General features: G+C 41.4%; 1 protein-coding gene across 1 annotated transcript in view; it reads right to left on the bottom strand.

Moving 5' to 3' along the window:
* Window positions 1-1,476: 1,476 nt before the first annotated feature.
* The window catches only part of LOC121148876, a 36,550-nt gene continuing 15,542 nt past the window's right edge, over window positions 1,477-22,484 (bottom strand). The window contains exons 3-8 of the mRNA XM_040969225.1: window positions 20,936-21,074; window positions 19,352-19,473; window positions 16,335-16,445; window positions 8,411-8,517; window positions 4,079-4,169; window positions 1,477-1,803 (exon numbers count right to left, since the gene is read on the bottom strand). Coding sequence (XP_040825159.1) covers window positions 1,687-1,803; window positions 4,079-4,169; window positions 8,411-8,517; window positions 16,335-16,445; window positions 19,352-19,473; window positions 20,936-21,074 — 687 coding nt within the window. The 3' untranslated portion in view covers window positions 1,477-1,686. The remainder of the gene's footprint in view (window positions 1,804-4,078; window positions 4,170-8,410; window positions 8,518-16,334; window positions 16,446-19,351; window positions 19,474-20,935; window positions 21,075-22,484) is intronic.

Genomic DNA, 22,484 nt, shown 5'->3' with positions numbered 1-22,484 from the left:
AAAGTGAAATGGAAGATCTCTTTATCTGTTTCTCTCCCTCTTTTCTTTTTCAAATAAATTATACAAATATTTAAGAAAATAGGCATAGCAGTGAGTACTGTTTATTTAATAACTATGGGTCATACTACTATTTAATTCATGTTTAGGTTTGCATCTTAGAGAATGCTCTCTATATAATCTTATATAATCTACATGTGATACTATTTGTGTTGAAAATTTAAGTGCCTAAATATAATTAGTATTAAATCCATTTCATGATTATGAGAAAGTCATAATACAAGCCACAAGCAATTTAAAATTTTTACTTCTCAACAAAGAATCTCAGAATACCTGCACAGCTTCATGTTATTGAGTCACCAGCATCAGCAGTGACCTCCTACCTCTGCTTTCCCTTTTTTCTTGGCAACTGGCATGGTGGTCTGCAAGAATGAGTAATAATGACTGTATGAATAAGAAATTATTGATTTTTGGCATTTATTCAGATAATCAGTGTTATATGAAATCCTCAATATTACTTATTAGCACTAATAATAGTAAATGGGGTTGCAAACCTTTATTTTTTGCTTCTGGTATTTTATTAGTGATCCATACTGTGTCTGTTTAGAGGTTAAAAGTGACTGCCACTACAAACTTCTCTTCATGAGCACATGATGATGGGATTGCCTGAGTCCCTCTCAAAAACCAGATACAGCAATCTCCAAATATGGGGTTAGTTTAGTATAGGAAAAAATATAGTACTAAATACAAGTATACTGAATACACTTTCAAGTTCTAAATTAAAGTATTGGCTTTTTCTGATTTCAAAAGAAATACTGTTAAACAGGTCAGCATAAAAAGAGAAAAAAACAAAAGCACTAGCAAACACTCCCCCTAGATACACCTCCTTTATACATTTCGGAGGTTAGCTTTCTAGTTTTATTTTTTCCTAAAACCTACATTTTTCCCCCAGAATAATGCTAACTTCCTCAAAGCTGAAGTAAGATATAAAAATACAATACAGTATAATGTGCCCTACCCTTCTCTCTCTCTAATTTTAAAGATTTATTTTATTGGAAAGGCGGATATACAGAGAGGAGAGACAGAGAGGAAGATCTTCTGTGCGATGGTTCACTTCCCAGGTGGCTGCAACGGATGGAGCTGAGCCAATCTGAAGCCAGGAGCCTCTTCCGGGTCTCCCGCACAGGTGCAGGGTCCCAAAGCTTTGTGCTGTCCTCAACTGCTTTCCCAGGCCACAGGCAGGGAGCTGGAAGGGAAGCGGGGCTGCCAGGATTAGAACTGGCACCCATATGGGATTCCGGGCGTGCAAGGTGAGGACCTTAACCACTACGCCACCGCACCGGGCCCACCCTTGTCTTTTGATAGACACTATTTCTAATTCATTTTTTAGATGTCAGATTTGGACTTGGCATTCCAAATTCGTAACTAAAGGAACACATTTACATTTTCATTAAAAGAGAAATGAGAAAACAAAAGAACTTCAGATGAATATTTTAATTATATAACACAAAACAGTTGCATGTGTACCTGTATATACACACATATACACAATTTTATATACACATACAACTATTTACAAATATGTAATCACACTGGAAGAGATGTATTAGAATACTGGTGTACGTTTCTTTCTCATTGTTCTGTAACATACTCAATGACACCTTATACTGAGGTAGGACTATTTTAGTGCTATAAAATCTTATATAAGTGAATTTGCTCAAGAGCTTCTCTGTCAATATCCATTTGTGGGTATACATCATAGTTCAGTGGTATCTCTTCAACCCAGGAGGATAACTGTACATTAGTCTAGGAAAAGAAAAGATAAGCAAACATAAAAATTACAGAATAATCCTACTCTTGGAAATTTCATGAAATCATGACTCAAAGTAAAACAACAGATTTTTGTCATAGCGAGTACGATTTAGTCTACACAGTGTCACATCAGTAAATTTCAGAAAAAAATTCATTTGAAAGACTGCATGACAAGAGAGAGAAATGGAGACAGAACTATATATAGGGAGATTTTTTTTCATCCACTGGATCATTCCTAAATGGCCAACAGCCAGGTCTGGGCAAGGCTGAAGCCAGGACATAATATGGGATGCTACTATTGTTAAGTAGTGATTTAATACACTGTGCCACAACACCAGTCCCTGGATATTTTTGTTTCTTTCAACTGGAAGGTCTATGTATTTAGGAATTCAATTTACTCTGATTTTAGAACTTAGGAGGATAAAGAAAACACAGAATAATTTTATCAGAACTAGTTTAATAACTATCATTAGGCTTACACAATAGTGCAACAATAGGAATACATGGAAAACAAAGAAAAACAGTTCATATATCCACAGTGACAGTGCTAAAGATTTGCGTAAGGTATTTGTAGTGGGGTGGGAAAAGGAAGGTAAATCTTCCTGCATTGTTTTCATCAAATCTCTTTCCCTTTGACTGTCACAGAATCCTAAACCACTACAACTACTGAACAGATCTCTTTAAAGAAGCTTGCTTAATGGGCAGGCAGTAGCAATTGCAGTGCCAGCATCCCATATGGGCACTAGTTTGTACCCTAGCTGCTCCACTTCCCATCAAGCTTTTGGCCTGGGAAAGCAATGGAGGATGGCCCAAGTCCTTGGGACTCTGTCACATGGGAATGAAATAGGAAACCGGAGAATTTAACAGTTTCTTAAAAAAAAAAAATCTGGGGCTGTGCATATGGGTACCAGTTTGAGTCCCAGTTTCTCCATTACCAATGCAGCTCCCTGTAGCGTGCATGGGAAAGCAGTGGAGATGATCCAAATCCTTGGGTTGCCCCCTCACAGGGAGACCTGGAATGATGGCCATAGGCCAGCACAGCTCCAGTCACTGCAGCCATTTTGGGAGTGAAGATCTCTCTCTCTCTGTATCTGCTCTTTTTCCCTGTAAATCTGCCTTTCAAATAAATAATTCTCTTAAAAAAACCCCTGTATGGGTCTGGAACAATGGCTCACCTGCAAATGCCAGGATTTCATACAGAGACCAGTTTGTGTCCTGGCTGCAACAATTCCCTTCCAGCTCCCTGCTGTGGCCTGGGAAAGCAGTCGAGGATGGCCCAAAGCCTTGGGACCCTGTATCCACTTGGGAGACCCAGAGGAAGTCCTGGCCCCTGGTTTTGGACTGGCTCAGCTCTGGCCATTGTGGCCATTTGGGGAGTGAACCAGAGGACAGATCTTTCTCTGTCTCTCCTTCTTAGTAAATCAGATCTGCTTATTCAATAAAAATTAAAATTTCTGAAAGATTTTATTTGGAAAGTCAGATTTACAGAGAAAAAAGAGACAAAGATCTTTCATCCACTGGATCACTCTCCCAAATGGCTACAACAGCTGGAACTGAGTTGCTCCAAAGCCAGAAGGAGCCTCTTCTGGGTCTCCCACATGGGTTTAGGGTCTTAATCTTTGGGCCGTCCTTGACTGCCTTCCCAGGTACAAGCAGGGAACTAGATGAGAACTGGAGCAGCCCGGACATGAACCGGTGTTCATATGGAGTACTGATGCATCCTAGGCAAGGATTTTAGCTACTAGGCTACCGCACTGGGCCCAATAAAAATAAATCTTAAGAACAAAAAAATCCCCAAAACAAAAAACAAAACGCTGTGACCAATTTTGCCTGTTTTTAGAGGCATGAAATATTTTTGATATTTAGATTAATAGTTTTTAAAAGATGAGATTGCTGATTGTTTAGTTCTTGAAGAAACAGGTTCTTAGATTATTTGTACATACCTGATTCCAGAAGCTTTGAATAATTCCTTTTCTCTTGTTACAGGGATCAAAATTTTTGAAACATTCCATGGTGTATGTTAAGCTAAAACTATACCCTCAAAAAATTGTGTAAGAAATCAAAGGAATGATTAGTAAAATAAAAACTGCAACTTCAAAGATTTTTAGGCCAATAAACCATCAGCAGGCACTTGAGCTGCAAGGTGTTGGCATTCCATCATCTGTCCGTATTTTCAGATAGAACCTTTCTAGAATATCCCAACAACTAATAGAAAACAGCTGAAAGAGAGGTTCTAACAGAAAAAACGCTAAGAGAGAGGTCAACATACCTGCAGACCTGAGAGAGACTCCTCAAGACTCGGCACCGTCACTAATAAGGATCCTCGCTTCCTTACGTTATGGCTGATGCATTCCCAGGCTCTACAACACATTGAGAACAGCTCTGTCAAACAAGAGGATGCCACCACATACCTTTTAGAATGGCCCAGATCCGGGACACTGATGACACGGAGGATATGGAAACATGTCGGCAGTCGTTCCATGTAGGTGTGAATAGAAAACCATGCAGTCACTTTGCTGGTTCCTCATAAAACTAAACTTGCTCTTACCATACAATCCAGCAATTGTGCTCCTTGGTATTTACCAACAGGGTGGAAGATATACGTCCACAAAACCCTGCATACAGATGTTTAAAGCAGCTTTCTTCATTGCTGCCAAAACTTGGAAACAACTAAGATGCTCTTCGCTAGGTGAGTGGATCTAGTGGTACATCTAGACAATGGAACAGTATTCAGCACCAAAGAGAAATGAACTTCCTAGGCAGGAAAAGGCATGGATGGACCATAAACGCACATCACTAAAGTGAAAGGAGCCAATCAGAAAAAGCCTATGTTGTCTGATTTCAACTGTGACTATATGACTATCTGGAAAATGCAAAAACAATTCATTTCCAAAGCAGAGTGAGGGACAGAAAGCAAGCTGTTCCATCTGCTGGTTTACTTCCAGATGGCCACAATAGACAAGGCAGGGTCAGGCCAAACCTGGGAACCAAGAACTCCAGTGAGGTCTCCCACACTGGGGGCTGAGCTGCACGTACTTGACTATCTTGTTATGCTTTTCGAGATGGATTGAAAATGGTTCAGCAGGAGGTGGCTAAATCTGCTATGCTATATAACTATGTCCAAATTACTATTTTAAAAAATAATTTATTATTTGTTTTGAAAGGCAGAGGGAGAGAGAAGGAGGGAGGGAGACAGTACACACTTCTACTCACTAATTTATCTCCCAAACACAAAGGCTGAATTGAGTGTAGAATAAGCTAAGAGCCGAGAAATCAATGCAGGCCTCTCACTTGGATGGTAGGAATCTGGTTACTCGAGCCATAACCACGGACTCCCATGGTCTACATTGGCAGGAAGCTGTAATCACAAGTTAGGAGCCAGAGCTGGGAATTCAACCCAGGTACTTCAACGTGGGATGTAGGCATCCAAGCTACGAGGCTAAACACTTGCTCTCCAAGCCCCGAGAAGGCTCCAGGTCAGAACTGGTTCCACATACTGGCAAAGGGCTAAACATGGTAGAAGTGAGGGCACAGAAGAAGCATGGAGGAACTAAGGGCACAGAAGCTAGCAGAAGATTAACAAGATAAACAAGAAACGTGTACTTCAAAAATCAAGTAATCAATAATATTTAATGGTTTTCTGGCACAACAAGACATTTGAGAAGTTTAGTGGGATCTGCCAGCTTGAATGCATGCTGGAATGTCATGTGTATATATCAGGGGCAGTGCTTATCTGATCCAGTGCAGACATGAGCTGTATTTTTACACTGTGCATCTGGATAGTGGACCACACAGCCAGGTGTAATGATCAAGATACTGGGGTGCGCATCTTTTGCCGGGGCCCAAGCAGATAGTAGTACCATTTACACTCACTGTAGTTAAAGCAACTGCTATTAGGTTAAGTAAGTTCTGACGCTATGAGGCAAACATGTTAGAAATGCTCTTGTTTTCAGGCTAGATAAAACACCATGTATCAATTTCATTTTAATATTGTGTTTTGGCTAGAGCTGTTTTGATGTGATTTCTAAGAATGGCATGGTTATGTTCCTGGTGACAGTCACCAAGTTAGCTGAATTTATTAAACAAAAAAGCTACAGAGCTGGGTTGTTGCCCTGTAGAAAGATCTCACCTATTCTGGAAGCTTGGCCTTTCCGGAGTACACATTTCCTGTGGGCCTTTATACTCTGTATTGCCTTGAGTTTATGACACATTATTGAATCATGTTCCTAATCTATTACATGAATATAAGAGAGGTCTTAAGACTATTATCTTGGAAAACAGGCAGATGGTTTTCTCTTGCAAACTAACTCCCACATTGTATCATGTCCTCTGCCTTTGCCTTGGGTGGTAAATGCTGTGCCATCTGTTATGATTCATGTGCTTCCAAACAGGGTTACTACAAATGGTCACCTCAGTCAGAACAATTCCAGTATCAGATGCTTTACTGTACCTTCTAAACTGCCACAGTTTAAGGTATTTTTCAGAAATTTAAAAAAAAAAAGTATTTATTTTTATTTACTATTGGAATTATAGAGAGGGCGAGACAGAGTTGCTGCTTTACTCCCCAAATGGCTATGACGGCTAAGTCAAGGCCAGGCCAAAGCCTGAAGCCAGGAGCTTCACCCTGATCTACACGGATGCAGGGGCCTAAGGATCTGGGTGACCTGCTGCTGCTTCCCCAGGCACATTAGCAAGGAGCTGGATCAGAAGTGGAGTGAACTAGCATCTATATGAGATGTTGGCACTGCAGTTGGCAGCTCAACCTGTTATATGCCACAGCATCAGCCCCATTTTTCAATATTTCATACAACAAAAATATTGTTATATCACTGTAGCTTCCTGTTATTAACTTTAAAAGACAAAAAGCTAACCATAATTTTTACATTGGAAATTAGGCTTCAAGAGGGCAATATGACCAAAAATTATCACCTAATCTTGCTGAAATTTGACTATGCAACTAGCTTTCTGTGGCGCGAGCTTCTTTGTAAATTACATAAATTATTAATTTCATAGTGACCATAACCCAGTAGAAACTGGTATGTGAATGTGTTTGTGGGTATAATAAAGTGTCAGAGATGGAGAACATATAAAAGATGAAAATACAGAGTCTTAGTCATTCAGGATTCCACCTAGTATGAACTACTTACGAATTATAAGTACATATAATTTTACTTCTCTGCAGTGGAAACCTTACTGTCGACTAATTTAAACATAATGAGCATAATTCTCTTTCATTTACATTTCAAATAAATAAACATTTGTGCTGTTATGGAAAGCAGTAAATTAGCCAGCTATAACACTGTGTACCAGACAACACATAATCTACAATAATTCTTACATCAGAAGATCCTTCACAAAGCAGCAATTATGACAGGAAGTCAAAAAAAAGATGGTATATTTTCTGGCTTTTCCATACTGGAATAACAGAATAAACTCAAGGGACCTACTATTATTACCTTAGGAAAATTTTAAAGTTTGCTCATTAATCACTGCTTTCCAGGTTAATATTCTTTTTTTTTTTTTAATTTGAAAAACTCACTCTGGTATTTATTAACATTTCCCTTCAACATTTTAATGTGAACTAGTCAGAAAAACTGAGTTAAATATTTTGAGAAGAAAAAAACAACAATGTTGCTATTAATAGATGATTCTCATTTTTTTAAAAATGAATTACATTGCACTTTGTGACACAGTTTCATAGGCTCTGGGATTCCCCCAACTCCTCCCTGTGCCCTCCCTGCATGGTGGATTCCTCCACCTTGTTGCAGTATTGCAGTTCAAATTCAGTCAAGATTCTTTCATTGCAAGCATATACCAAGCATAGAGTCCAGCATCTTATTGTCCAGATAAATTCAACGGTTTCTTGGGGAGACCATCTCTGGTCTGAAGGCAGAGCTGGCAGAATATCATCCCCATCAATTAAAAGCCACAAGTTAATATCAACAACAATTTACAACATTATGGAATTAATTGACATAGTATTGAGTAACAAATATGTTAAAAAATGCAAGTTCTTAACCACATCCTGTGACTACTTCATTGACATTTCAATTTTAGAATTTATACAACCGGATTCTACACACCTTAAAATGGCTATAGGGTACTATTCAGCTGTCTTGTGTCTATTTTCATTTTAGTATTTAGCAGTTTATAGTGTTGAAGCATAATTTTGCTGAACTTGGCAGATTTTAGGATAGTCTAAACTGACTCGTAACTCTAACAAGGCTGTTCATGTTCGTTTGTAAGCTTCAGTTACTTCTTATTATGTTACAACAGGATGAGAATATGACACAATAGTTCACTGAAAAGAAAACTAGGGTAGACAAGATAAAATTTAAAGGCCCACTGGAAGCCTATCTCTTCCTGCGTCCCTGACTGCCAAGGGAATGTGCAGGTTAACCAAACATTTTCTGTCAATAGAGTCAGATGCCATATTTCATTAGACAACTGAAGTTTGTTTACACACACAACACATACACACACACACACTCCCTTAATAACACTGATGAAACTCTTAAAAATTTTCTAGCATGAAAACATTTTTATGACATTATCTCTTAACTATGAAGTAACAGCTTTCTCCCTTGAATAAAGCACCTACCTGGCCTGTTCTGCCTCATTAAGAAAGTATTCGAAGACATTATTCATTATAATGACATCGGCATTTTGCAGAAGTGAACCCTGGGTACAGATGTCTGCGTGAAGCACCTAAATAAGAACAAGTCCACCTAAGAGATCAAGGACACCATGACATACAGCTACATAAGACCAATGCATCAGGGGACTGGCGCCGTGACACAACAGGGAAAGCCACCACTTGTGAGGCAGGCATCCCATGTGGGTGTCAGCTCATGACGCTGCAGCTTCACTTTTAACCCAGTTCCCTACTTAATGGCCTGGACAAGCAGCGGAAGGTGGTCCGAGTGCTTGGGTCCCTGAACCCACGTGGGAGACCAGGAAGAAGCTTCTGGCTCCTGGCCTAGCCCTGTCCATGGCACACATTTGTAGACAGAAACAGTGAATGATCTTTCTCTTTTCTCTCGCCCTCTTGCTGTAATTAATTTTCTTTTCTTTTTTTCTTAAGGTTTGTTTGAAAATTAATGTTACAGGGCCTAGCAGCTAAAGTCCTTGCCTTGCATGTGCTGGGATTCCATCTGGGCGCCGGTTCTAATCCCAGTGGCCTTGCTTCCCACCCAGCTCCCTGCTTATGACCTGGGAAAGCAGTTGAGGACAACCCAAAGCCTTGGGTCCCTGTACCTGTGTGGGAGACTCAGAAGAAGCTTTGGGCTCCTGGCTTCAGACTGGCTCAGCTCTGGCCATTGCAGCCACTATAGTGGAGTAAAAAAATGGATGGAAGATCTTCCTCTCTGTCTCTCCTCCTTTCTGTATATCTGACTTTTCAATTAAAAAAAAAAACTTTTTCTAAAAATAAAAAAACCAAATTATTTATTTAGTCGTAATTATACTGCTGAGTTCTAATTCAGTTCTTTCCTGCAACATCAAAGGACCTACACTCAAATCCTGACTCAATCACCAACCAAAATTTGTACTTCTAGGTAATCAGTTTCTTCATTAAGGAAATGGAACAATATCTGTATTGAATAGGAGAGGGACAATTATGCAATGATAAAAGTAGGGTTGTAAAATGGAAGGTATTAATGAAGTATGGTAACTGGCCTTATTTGACTCCTCATCTAAATTTCACTTGGGTGAATTATCTACCCTAAACAGTAAGCAAAATAATTATTTTAAACACAATCTGCCTAAAAAAAACTGCCTTAAACCACAGTTACTAAGTTTTGCAGACCACAGGCAAGAGAAAATACTTGCTTGAGCAAAACGAACACTTCTATTTTAAAAAGAATAAAGTTTGCGTCTGATGTGGTGGCTCAGTAAGCTAACCATGTCCCTGTGACACCAGCATCCCACATGGGCACTGGTTCATGTCTTGGTTGCACCACTTGTGACCCAGCTCTCTACTTGTGACCTGGGAAAGCAATGAAGATGTTATAAGACCTTGGGACCATGCACCTGTGCTGGAGACCCAGAGGAAGCTCCGGGATCATGGCTTCGGACTGGCTCACCTCCAGCTGTTGTGGCCATTTTGGGAGTGAACCCACAGATGGAAGATCTTTTTCTCTGTCTCTCAAAAGAACTTCAGAATTCCCTCTTGGACTATTGCAACTTGTGACTCTACCAACACATTTCAGAGTGCTGGTTTGGATACTGCCTGCCTGGTTTTTGATCCAGCTCCCTACTAATGGGCCTGAGAAAGCCTCAGAGTATAACCTGAGATTGTGGGACACTGCCATTCATGTAAAAACAAGGAGGGACTCTCTTGCTGTGAGCCTGACCCAGCCTTGGCTGTTTTCGGGCATTCTGGGGAGCAGGATAGAAGATCTCTCCAATGCTGTACCTTTCAAATAAGTAAATAGTGGTTTTTGTTAATATTTGTTTGAAAGACAGTATTACAGAGAGAGAAGGGGAGATATACAAGGAAAGACACAGATCTTCCACCCTGTGGTTCACACCCCAAATGGCAGAAATGGCTGCAGCTGGGCCAGGCTGAAGCCAGGAGCCAGAAGCTTTGGTTTCCGGCCCAAAGGACTTGGGCCATCTTCCATTTCTCATCCAGGATAATGAGCCAGGAACTGGATCAGCGGTGGATGAGCTGGGACTTGAACTGGCAAGCCTGTGGAATGCAATGCTGGTATGGCAGGTGGTAATCCTCTATGCTAAATGGCAGTCCCATGAATCGATGTTTTTAAAAAAATCTCTTTCTGTTCATTTTAAGGCCCCATCATTGCCAGTCTGTAGCTTCAATGAAGGAAACCTGATTTCCAGCAGACATAAGATGGTACCAAAAACCAAATCAAAACAAAACAAACAAACAATAACTTAAAAAATTACTTTCTACCATAGAATCAGTTACTACAGCTATAAAAAGTATATTGTTTTCTTTTGAAAAGATACGCTTCTCTTTTTTACACTGCATTTAAAAACTAAGATTCTTAAAATGTTCTAATTTCGGGGCCGGTGCAGCAAGTTAAGCCAGCATCTCAAATGAGAGTATTGCTTTGAGTCCTGACATTTTCACTTCAGAACCAATTTCCTGCTAATGTGCCCGGGAAAGCAGAAGATGGTCAAAATACTTGGGTCCCTGCCAGCGATGTGGGAGATGAATGGAGTTCCAGGCTTTCCGCTTCAGCCTGGTCTAGCCTCATCTGTGCAGTGACCCACAGGTGCCAAGTTCTCTCTGTCTCTCTGCCTCTCCTTTCCTTTGTCACTGCCTTTCAAATAAATGAAATAGGGTGTCTCTTTTCAAGAGGCACCTCATCTCCCATCTGTTTCCTGGGAGATGCTGTCCCCTGAGTTTACCTTTTTACTGCACAAATAAAACTTCTCTGAAAACCAACCAACAGCAAACAAAATAAAATAAATCTTCAAAAAAAAAAAAAAAGGTCCCAATTTCTAAATCTCAACTTTTCAAGTAAATTAATATTCCCGGTATGTATATCTAAAAAGTAAGAGCACTGTATTACTGTTCAGTGTATACAAGATAGTGAGAAGAGTCCATGAATTTCTACTGGACAACGAATTAATGATCATTTGCTCCTTTTTAAAAGATGAGTGAAAGATACATAATTTCCTTCTGTAAAAAAAGACTAAGGTCCGGTGCAATAGCCTAGTGGCTAAGTCCTTGCCTTGCACGCACCAGCATCCCATATGGGCACCAGATCTAATCCTGGCAGTCCTGTTTCCCGTCCAGCTCCCTGCTTGTGGCCTGGGAAAGCAGTAGAGGCCAGCCCAAAGCCTTGGGACCCTGGACCTGTGTGGGAGACCCGGAGGAGACCCTGGGCTCCTGGCTTCAGAATGGCACAGCTTTGGCCATTGCGGCAGCTTGGAGAGTGAATCAGCGGACAGAATATCCTCCTTTCGGTGCACCTGACTTGCCAATTAAAATAAATAAATGTTTAAGGAAAAAAAAAAGATGACAACTAGGTCTTTAATTCTACTGGGACAAATTATTCAATATTAGACTGTTTTTAACATCAGAGAAGCTCATCATCTACGTAATGCCATGAGAAGTATAATTATTGGGAATGGCACTGTGGCTCAACAGGCAAATCCTGCACCTATGGCACTGGCAATCCATATGGATTCTGGGTCTAGTCCTGGTTGCTCTGTTTCTGATCCAGCTCTGAAGGATGGAAGCTCCTTGGGCCCCAGTACCCATATGGAAGATCCAGAAAAAGTTTGTGACTCTTTGCTCCACTCTGGATGGGCTTAGCTCCAGCTGCTGTGGGCATTTGAGAAGCAAATTGGCAGATGGGAGATAATCTCTTTTCTCTGTCTTTCTGTAAATCTGCCTTTCAAATCAAAAGAAATAAATCCTGTTTTTATTTTCAAAGTATGATTATTAGTGAGATGATAAGGCTTACTATATTGTTTTTTTTTTTAATTTTTCACCTTTAATATTGGGTAAAAAAGGAAACTTCTGCTCCCGGCTGCTGGTGGGTCTCAGGACGGGGCGTCTCATGCCTGGATCCCAGACAACAGCCACCATGTGCACGTGGTGAGCTGTCCCCGGGCGGCCAGTGTGCCATTTGGTGCCAGGCTCCGCCTGCTGGCTGCCCAGCCAGGGAGCTCTAGGGTTTTTGTTTTTTGAATCGCTGCTTAGGTAGCTCCAGGTTGAACCCACTGTGCTTCTAGGACGTGAAGCAATCATAAAGATTCCCAATGACAGTAACTCTTCCTTTGAAAAACTTGTAACCATAACACGGGGTAAATTCTGTGAGGGTTGTGTGGGCCAAACCCTGTGGAAATTCTAGCCCCACTGGATAGTTCAACAGTTGGGGTGGTGATGGACTAAGCTAGGTGAAACCAAGGAGCCTGCCATCAATCACAGGTAAAGGAACCCCCAACAATCTGGACTGGTCAGTGCAGCAGCACCCAAATGTGCATCCTAAACAGGGTGTGGGGTGGGCAGGGCTGCAATGTTCACCAGCTCATACAAGGCCAAATGGAAGGCCAGACTTCGCTGGAACCTTGCCTAAACCCAAGGGCATGTATGAGAACTGGGTCTGGGAGTGGATTAAGTGGAGGAACTTGGGAAACTCTCTGGATGAGTCACAGCTCCCGCTGGTGAACATGTGGTCCAGTCCTGGGGGTTGGACAAGCTGGGTAAAGTAGCTCCGACAGCTGGCTAATGTGTCAACTGGTAATGGAACAGGGTAGATCAGGCAGGACTGAGCAAACCTTAGCCCACAAGCGAAACTAGAGACCAGGAGGGAGCACAGGTCATGCCGAGCTATGATCTTGCACCTACAGGCCTGCATGAGCCAGGAACGCCAAGCCACAGTGTCTAAGGCAGAGGTTGGGACAGGTGAGGGGCTGAGCCAAGCTGAGTCAGAGCAACCACTGGCATGTGTGTGATCTATGGCTGGGAACAGGCCTGGTTGGGGAGCTAAGGGAATAACCCTAGCTGGGTTGAAGTTCCCACCAAGGGGCACGTGGCCTGAAATGGGGGCTGTGTTCTGAACAGGAAACGGTTGTAGTCTCCCTTGGCACAAGTGTGGACTGGAAGAGGATGCACCAAGCCGGACCAGACTCCAACACTCTCTGGTGTCCTGGAGGATCGGGATAGATGTGCGATGGACTAGGCAAGGTCTCAAACCCCTACTGAGCCATGTGTGAGCTGTATGTGGGTATGGACAAACAATGGCTGGGCTAAAACATGCAACAGCAAGGACCAGTTTGAGTTGAAGGCCAGTCAGGAAAAGCCACTGTTCCTGCTATGACAGGAGGTGGACGGAGTAGGGCTGGCTCATGGAACCACTGGTAAGCGTGAAAACTGGCATTGGGAAAGGTTCCGATGGAGGAGCCTGGGCAACTCTTCTGGTAGGACACAGACCCGGCAGGTAAGCGCAAGAAACATGATAGGAAACAGCCCAGAACAGGCCATGGAAAGTTACCCACTGGGGCCCGGCGCGGTGGCGCAAGTGGTTAAGGTCCTCACCTAGCACGCCCGGGATCCCATATGGGCGCCGGTTCTAATCCCGGCAGCCCCGCTTCCCTTCCAGCTCCCTGCCTGTGGCCTGGGAAAGCAGTCGAGGATGGCCCAAAGCTTTGGGACCCTGTACCCGCGTGGGAGACCCGGAAGAGGCTCCTGGCTTCGGACCGGCATAGTATCGGCCCGTCGCGCTCACTTGGGGAGTGAATCATCGGACGGAAGATCTTCCTCTCTGTCTCTCCTCTCTGTATATCCGCCTTTCCAATACAAAAATAATAAAAATAAATCTTTAAAAAAAAAAAATAATAAAGAAAGTTACCCACTGGCATACATTTGGCATGGGTCAGGGGCAGACCAGGCTGAATCTGACCACATCATCCACTGGCAAATCCAAGAACCAAAACAGTGTGAGTCAAGCTGGGTTCAGTCGTGACAAAAACTAGTGCACAATACGGAATGCCAAGGTGAGGTTGCCTGTACTGGATGTGACCTCAGTGCCCAACCAGCATGCATGAGAACCAGAAAGGGAGGGGGCAGAGCCAGCAGGGGAATAACGGGTGGTTCCTTTGCTGGACAGCTACTCCCATTGGAGAGCGTGAGCTGGGATGGGGGCAGACCAGACTAAGCAGGGCTACAACGCCTGTACGCCTCATGTGGACTAGATCAGGGAAAAGCCAGGCTGGGCTGATTATTCCTAATGGTACAAACAAAATTAGAGTGGGTGAGGGTTGATTGGGCTTAGCCACAGCTGGCAGAAGCTGACACTGGGGCCTAGTTCTGTCAAGTCAAACCACAGAACTACCTGGAGAGTGCATAATCCGGGAGTGGGGATGGCCTGGGAGGGAAAGTGGGCTCCTCACTCTTGGGTTACCACTTCCTCAGGAGGGCACGAAAACCAGGACAGGGGCTGGGGTTGAATGGGGTGTGGGACAGACTGGACTACTGCTACTCATACTTGCAAACCAGGGTAGGGGGTGGGCCTGGTGGGGGTTATTATGGGTCACTACAACTAGGCTGCAGCTCCCACTTGTTTATGCGAGGGCTGAGTATGTGCTGGGCAGAACCAGGCTGGACTACAACACCCATTGGTACCAGTGGAAGTCGGGCTGAAAACAGAACCAATCCAACGATCGCAACCACCAGCTGATGAGGGCGATGGACTGTGCTAGTACATGAAAGAATCTGATCTGAGAACACCTCAGACAAAGTTTCTTTGGAGATCTCCCCAATCAAAATGCTGGACTCAGAACCCTAACTAAGAAAATATAGAAGACAGAACAGGTCAATCAACCTTCTCAGCTATATGTTGGCAGCGAAATACGGGGCAAACAGAGACTGTATGATGGACTATGTCAATCAGTGGATTCTTCAAAGACCTCATAGTGCTTGGAGTGGCAGGATTGGCAATGATTTATTTATAACTGGTGAACTATCAAAACCACTGGAGCAAGAACCCTGGAGCATACCCTACATCCAGGACCTGGGAAATTGGGTGGGCCTTCTCCTTTAATACCCCCCTTTAAACATGAACGAAACAATGTGGAAATAATAGTCTTACCCACTTTCCTATAAGCCCTTGAACATTTTTACCCTAATTAACTATGCAAAGATTGTAAAAAATATAATAAAAAAAAGTTATATTTTAAATATTCTGTCTACTAAAACAATGACAAACATGTGTAATGCTACATGTTAATTACTTTAAGTTGGCCATTCCATGTATCTAAAAATCGTGCTGTATGCCATTCCCACCAAGTTAAAAAAAAAGAAAAAAAGGAAACTTCTGGTGTAGCCTAACCAACCCAGAAGATCTGCTATAGAAGTATGAACTGCTATTCCTGGCATCCACAAGACCTCCAAAAAAGCTAAGAAGGCAAAGAATTGTGCAGATTAAAAAATGCTTTAACATTCTGGGCTTAGGGCCCGGTGTTATAGTGCAGTGGTTAAAAGTCCTCGCCTTGAGTGCACTGGGATCCCATATAAGCGCCGGTTCTAATCCCAGCAGCTCCACATCCCATCCAGCTCCCTGCTTGTGGCCTGGGAAAGCAGTCAAGGATGGCCCAAAGCCTTGGGACCCTGCACCTATGTGGGAGACCCGGAAGAAGTTCCTGGCTCCGGGTTTCAGACTGGCTCAGCTCCAACAGTTGTGGCTGCCTGAGGAGTGAATCATCAGATGGAAGATCTTCCTCTCTGTCTCTCCTCCCCTCTGCATATCTGCCTTTCCAATTAAAATAAAAAAAAAGGTCTTAAAAATTCTGGGTTTAAATAAATGTATTTGTAATCAATATCTAGAGATCCAAAAATGTAGGTACCAAGACAATACCTAACATTAAAAAAATAAAATTAGAAAGAGAAATACGTGAAAGGGTCATACTTACAATTCATCTCTACCGTACTAACTACTGAAGTCATTCATTTCTATGCAATGGCAACCAAGTTTCGATAGGCAATAAGGCAGAAGACATAAGTTTAAGCAAAAAATGGATGAAAGAAAATACAATTTAAAAGATACCTTTATTCTGTCACTGAACTGGTATTTCTGTATGACCATTTCCTGCAACTGGCAAAAATCTCCATTCAGTTCCACTCCACAGAGTTGTGCTGCTGAACTGTACAGATAACCCTAAAATAAAAAGACACATAGTGGTGTAAAAGGATTCATATTTAACTATGAGTTTATTTCCACTTAAAGCTTCAAAATCCAAACTAAAAAATATTCAATAAAGTAAGATAAAAAGCATCTTGTAGTTTTTGTAAAGGAACTTCAAAAGTTAACAATGACTGACCAAGGCTTTGTACCATTTTAATTCGCATTATGTGATTATATTTTATCTTTTAAAAAATGTCTCCTTAACCTCTTTAAAAGGCAATGACACACACACTGAGCAAGAGTGAGAGCAAGATAGAGACAGCTTCCACATGCTCCCTCAATCCACAAATGTTCCTAACAGCCAGAGCTGGCCAGATACAGCCAGGAGCCAGAAGTTCACCTGGGTCCCCCACGTTGGTGGGAGGGGCCCATTTTAACCCTAACTTACTGGCCCCCCAGGACACATTAGAGAAAACCAAACTGGAAGCAGAGCAGCTGAGAATTTAACTGGCACCAGGATGTGGGATGCAAGCGGCATTTTGAAAACTGATTTATTATTATTATTATTTTTGTAACAATTAGGTATTCAATAAAGCTGGAAATTTGAAAGTGATTACATATAGATTCTCTAATACACAACTTCTGCAATTTCTTGGAAATTTACAGTAAGAGAAAGCAACAAAGGAGTTAAATTGTGGGAAATATAATGAAAAATTACATGCTGTCTGTTGCTAAGCAAGGCTTGAGGTGTACACCATCTGGCATGGGGAAGTAGTCTATTGCCTGGCAACTGGCCAAAGATAAGCAAAGAAATAGCTGATAAAGAATTAACTATATGCTTATTTTTAGTAGCAAGAAAAAAATAATTTGTTGGTTAAGATTTATTTTTATTTGAAAGGAAGATTTACACAGAAAGGAGGAGAGGGAGAGAGAGATCTTTCATCCACTGGTTCACTCCCCAAAAGGCTGCAATGGCTACAATGGTTGTAGCTAGGCTGGTCTGAAGCCAGGAGCCAGGAGCCAGGAGGTGCTTCATGGTCTCCTAAGTGGGTGAAAGGGTCCAAACACTTGGGCCATCTTCTGTTGCTTTCCCAGGCCTTTTGCATGGAGCCAGAATGGAAGCAGAGTTGCTGGGACTTGAACTGAATGTTGGCACTACAGGCAAGGGCTTAACTTGCTAAGCTACAATGCTAGCTCTGAAACAATGACTTATAATTGAAGGTCAAATCATTTTCTGAAGATAATTTTGTATCAATTTATGTGAAAATCAAACTGTATCTATAGGACCTGGCACAATAGCCTTGTGGCTAAAGTCCTTGCCTTGCATCCACCAGGATCCCATGTGGGCACTGGTTTTTATCCTGGCTGCTCCAATTCCCTTCCAGCTCCCTGCTTGTGGCCTGGGAAAGCAGTAGAGGCCAGCCCAAAGCATTGGGACCCTGCACCCACATGGGAGACCCAGAGGAAGCTCCTGGCTCCTGGCTTCAGATCAGCTCAGGTCTGGTCGTTAAGGACACTTGAGGAGTGAACCAGCAGATGGAAGATATCTCTCTGTAAATATGCCTTTCCAATAAAAATTAATAAATCTTAAAAAACAAAAAAAAAAAAAAGGAAGAAAAAAACCTTCAAATTGCATCAATAGGGATTAGCATTGTTATGCAGTGGGTAAAGTCACCATCCTCTACAGTGTTCCTGCTATTCCTTCTCATCTACCTGTTTGCTAATGGCATGGGAAAAACAGTGGAAGATGGCCCAAGTACTTTGGCTTCTGCTACCCAAGTGGGAGACCTGGAAGAAACTCTTGGTTTTGGTCTGACCCAACCCTGGCCATTGCAGCCATTTGGGGAGTGATCCAATAGATGAAAGATCTTGCTATAATTCTGACTTTATTAAAAAATATAATAAATTAATAGCCTATCATGGATCTACAGAATATATCTACCAATGCATATATAGTTATTTAAAAAATCTAGTGATCCAGTCACTGACATGATAGGGCAAACGAAGAGGTTATTTGGGTTTATCAACACTGACACTATATGTGTATATCCAGTTTAGCTAATTCAATCTTATACTTTTTGAAAAAGTCAGAAAATTGACAGCAAATAGTTATTTTCCAAACAAAAGCTATCTGACAAATTATATTTTCTTTTATGGCTATTTTTTTTCTAATTACAAAATAAAAGTTTTAATAGTGAAAATGAAGCATCAAAGAGTTAACAGTTTCTGTCTAAAGCAGGAAAGATGCTGGGAAATGATAGTGCCTATTTCTGGCATGAACTTCTCTCTCGGCTGTTCGCCACATGTTCGAATGAGTCTACTAATGACAACCAGAGTCCACATTCCAGCTTTTGATAAAACTGTCTGAAAACATTAGAAATCCTCATGATTTAAATAAAAAGAAAAAAAAAAACATCAAAAGGCTACACTGAGGTGAGATGGCTCTGAAACAAGCATCTGTAAGTCTTCAACAGTAGAAAAATCAAAGCAGGAGCCCCTGGAGACAGAATTTGCAGACCAGAGGTGTTAAAAGACCTGCTGATGGCCACATCGCTACTTCTGTGGTCAAGTAAATGTGTCAGTTTTCTAAAGCTTAGCATACTATTTTAGGTCAGTACAAAGAAAAAGAGGAGTGGTTGACAAAATAGTGAAGTGCTATGAAAGTGACATGCTTCTGTTTGGTTTGCTTCTATTCGTTCATTTGTATTGCCAGAGACAGATTAGTAAAAGAAATCAGGCACTCCTTCTCAAACTGCAAATTCAATTACCATCAAATTGAATGTATATGCCCATCTATGTTGTATTATTTCAACCTTGTTATTTTATTATGTTCATACATAAAGCCATGCTGTCACCTTGCATGGTGGCAGGCAAAGCTACTGCTAGCAGAGTAGAAAGTAGTTTCCATGTGTTGAATATGTCTGCATGCTGCACTTTACCCCATAAAGAACTGTGCCAAGCCTGGAGCCGACATCCACCAAAATCTTTCCGGACAGATCAGGGAGTACATGATGATAAATGAACTTCAATTCCATGAGGGAGAAGGAGTGAGAAATAAATCCTGGAGAATCAGAATAAGAATGAACATCAAACTGTGCTGGAATACTAACCCAAGTCAGCTTTCTTTAAGAAAAATCCACGAGTGCCCAGCCCAGTACAGTAGCCCACTGGCTAAAATCTTTGCCTTGCATGCGCTGGGATCCCACATGGACACTGGTTCATATCTTGGTTCCTCTACTTCCCTTCCAGCTCCCTGCTTGTGACCTGGGAAGGCTGCAGAGGATGGTCCAAAGCCTTGGGACCCTGCACCCGTGGAGGCTCAGAAGAAAACCCTGGCTTCTGGTTTTGGATTGGCTCAGCTCTGGCCGTTGTAGCCACTTTGGGAGTAATCAGTGGATGAAATATCTTCCTCTTTGTAAATGATTTTCCAAGAAAAAAGAAATAAGTCCCCCCACCCCCAAAGCCATGAAATATACTTTATAAATATAGGTGGAAGAATGTACTGTTATAATTTTTACTCCCTTCTGTCTTGTTCTGGCCAAGCTTTTTTTCATTGTATGAATTTCAACTACCTCAACAGAAATTGTAAGTTTTATTTGAACACAGATTCCTAGACCAAGCAAGTTTAATCCCAATCTGTAACACAGGCACGGTATATTTGTGTTAACATATTCCAAATTTAGAAGCAGTTAACCTTGGAGAACTATATTAATGAAGATCAGTAATGTAAGCAAGAGAGTACGACTCAGCTGGAAGACCAGCCCACTCTAAATATCAACTCTATATCTAAACAAGCAGGGAAATTAATGTTAAAGCAACAGCTTGCACAATCATGTCCAAATTGAACAATGACTATTTTAACAGGAGAACTAACGCGTTCACAGCATGGAGTCACTAGTGTTGTCCCTGCAGTGATGCTGTTAGGTATCACCGACGCTTCACTGATCAAAACGTGGTCTGAATAAACTCTTTTTCAAGATTTTCTGTCTCTGTCCTCTTAGGTTAGCCAGGCCTGCCTAACATTATCTGATCACTCTATAACTTTTATTTTTTTATTTTAGATTTAATCTATTTTTTTTTAAATAAGTCAGATATACAGAGAGAGGAGAAAAAGAAAGATCTTCCACCTGCTGGTTCACTCCACAAGGTAGAACAGTTGGCCTCCTTGGAAGTTATATTCTCACTATTTACTGAATCAACATATGTGGAATATGATTAAATCTCCTATATTTAATGAGTCCTAATTAGTTTCTGAACCTGAAGCGTCACCTCTGATTGAATCGTTTCTAGATAGGAAAAACTGTTCAGAGCTGTGTCCTCTGTGTCCCAGGGCACAGTAAGTGGCTTAGCTTCCCTGGATTATTTATTTCATCTTCCTAACTGCAATACTTAGTAACGGTCATGCTGCAGGCTGGCCTTCTGCTTTCTAAAACCAACGAATGGCTTGCTCAAAAATTCACACTGTCATGACATTTAAGAAAAGTACACACAAAGCCGTTGGGTTTGCACACCTGAGAGCCTACCTAAAGGTGCTGTCTGGTGTGAGCCACATACTGTACAGTAGTTTCTGCTCATTTTTCCTTTTTCACATAATGAATCAATAAAATCTTCATCATAAAGAAATGCATCAACGTGAACTGTAGGTTCTGGCTGCTCCTGCAACTGGTGGAGAGAGAGGAAAAAAAAAACATCAAAAGAAATGAAGTACAAAGAGATCTCTCTCTACTGCTAAAAAAGGCAGAACATCAGGGTTCATATGCCAGAATTCTGGGGGCAAGAACAAGGCATGAAGTTTGAACTATTTTAAGCTGACAATTCTGCTCTTGTATTTCAGTTGAGATACTACCAACCTTTTGTATGACTTGGCATGATAACAAAACAGTAGGAAAAAATGTAAAAAAGTGGCAGTTACAAGGAACATTAGAGAACACCTTGTTCATCTTAAGTAGTATACAAAGAAATGGACACACAGAATTCTAACATTACTAGGAAGGGCTGCTAAAGTCGAAACTAAGGCTAGGTCTTTTGAGTTCCATGTGTTAGTCTTACCATCAAAGCATCTAGAAGTAGGGCCCAGCACAGTAGCCTAGCAGCTAAGGTCCTCGCCTTGCACATGCAGGGATTCCATACAGGTATCAGTTTTAATCCTAGTGGTCCCGCTTCCCATTCCCTGCTTGTGGCCTTGTAAGCCAGTCAAGAATGGCGCAAAGTCTTGGGACCCTGTACCAGTGTGGGAGATCTGGAGGAACCTCCAGGCTCCTGGCTTTGGATTCGCTCAGCACCGACCCTTGTAGCTGCTTGGGCAGTAAATCAACTGATGGAAGATTTTCCTTTCTGTCTCTCCTCCTCTCTATATATCTGCCTTTCCAATAAAAATAAATAAATCTTTAAAAAAAAAACAGTACCATGCACATTATAAACACTTAACAAATCTTAGTAAACACCCTCACATTCACAGCGATTTTTCAAAGGAGGAAAATAATGGGAGAATAAAAAAAAGAAATATTAATAATGTGCTTAACGCTCTCAGTAAAATAGTTTTATGAACGTCATATCCCAATATGTAAAATAAAAGAAAAGGTACTAATGATATGTTAATGATTCGTCCACAATCTCTTTTCATCCTAAGTTAAACTTTTTTTTAATCTTCCTTGATTTCTTTATTATTCTCGTGTATGTTCACACCTTATTTTTGGTGAATTTTTATGTGTAAACAAGAATTTTTAGGTATTTGAGCAGGATTTTGTATTACGGTTAGTAAAATAAATCAGACCGTTTTTTCTTTGTAGCCTCTTACTATTACATTGAAACCTCAAATATTAGCAGAGAGTTCTAATAACAATTTTGCTGTTGGGAAACAGCAGAAAGAAAACCAGGACAGCGATATAAGCAGAGCCAGACTGTTGGCATTTGTCAGATCAAGATTATTTCTAAGACTTAAAAACAAAAATAAAAACAACAATGAAAAATCTGAGACAGAGAGAGAAAACAGAAAGGATGTATTCCTACCCACTGATTCAATCACCAAATGTAACAGATGGGACCTGATCAGGAACTAGGAGCCAGGAACTT

Source organism: Ochotona curzoniae, unplaced genomic scaffold (genome assembly GCF_017591425.1).
Source record: "Ochotona curzoniae isolate NIBS_2020 unplaced genomic scaffold, NIBS_Ocur_1.0 scaffold_4701, whole genome shotgun sequence".
NCBI lineage: Eukaryota > Metazoa > Chordata > Mammalia > Lagomorpha > Ochotonidae > Ochotona > Ochotona curzoniae.
Note: the sequence above shows the minus strand (reverse complement) of the source record. Positions and strands in the feature narration are given on the sequence as shown.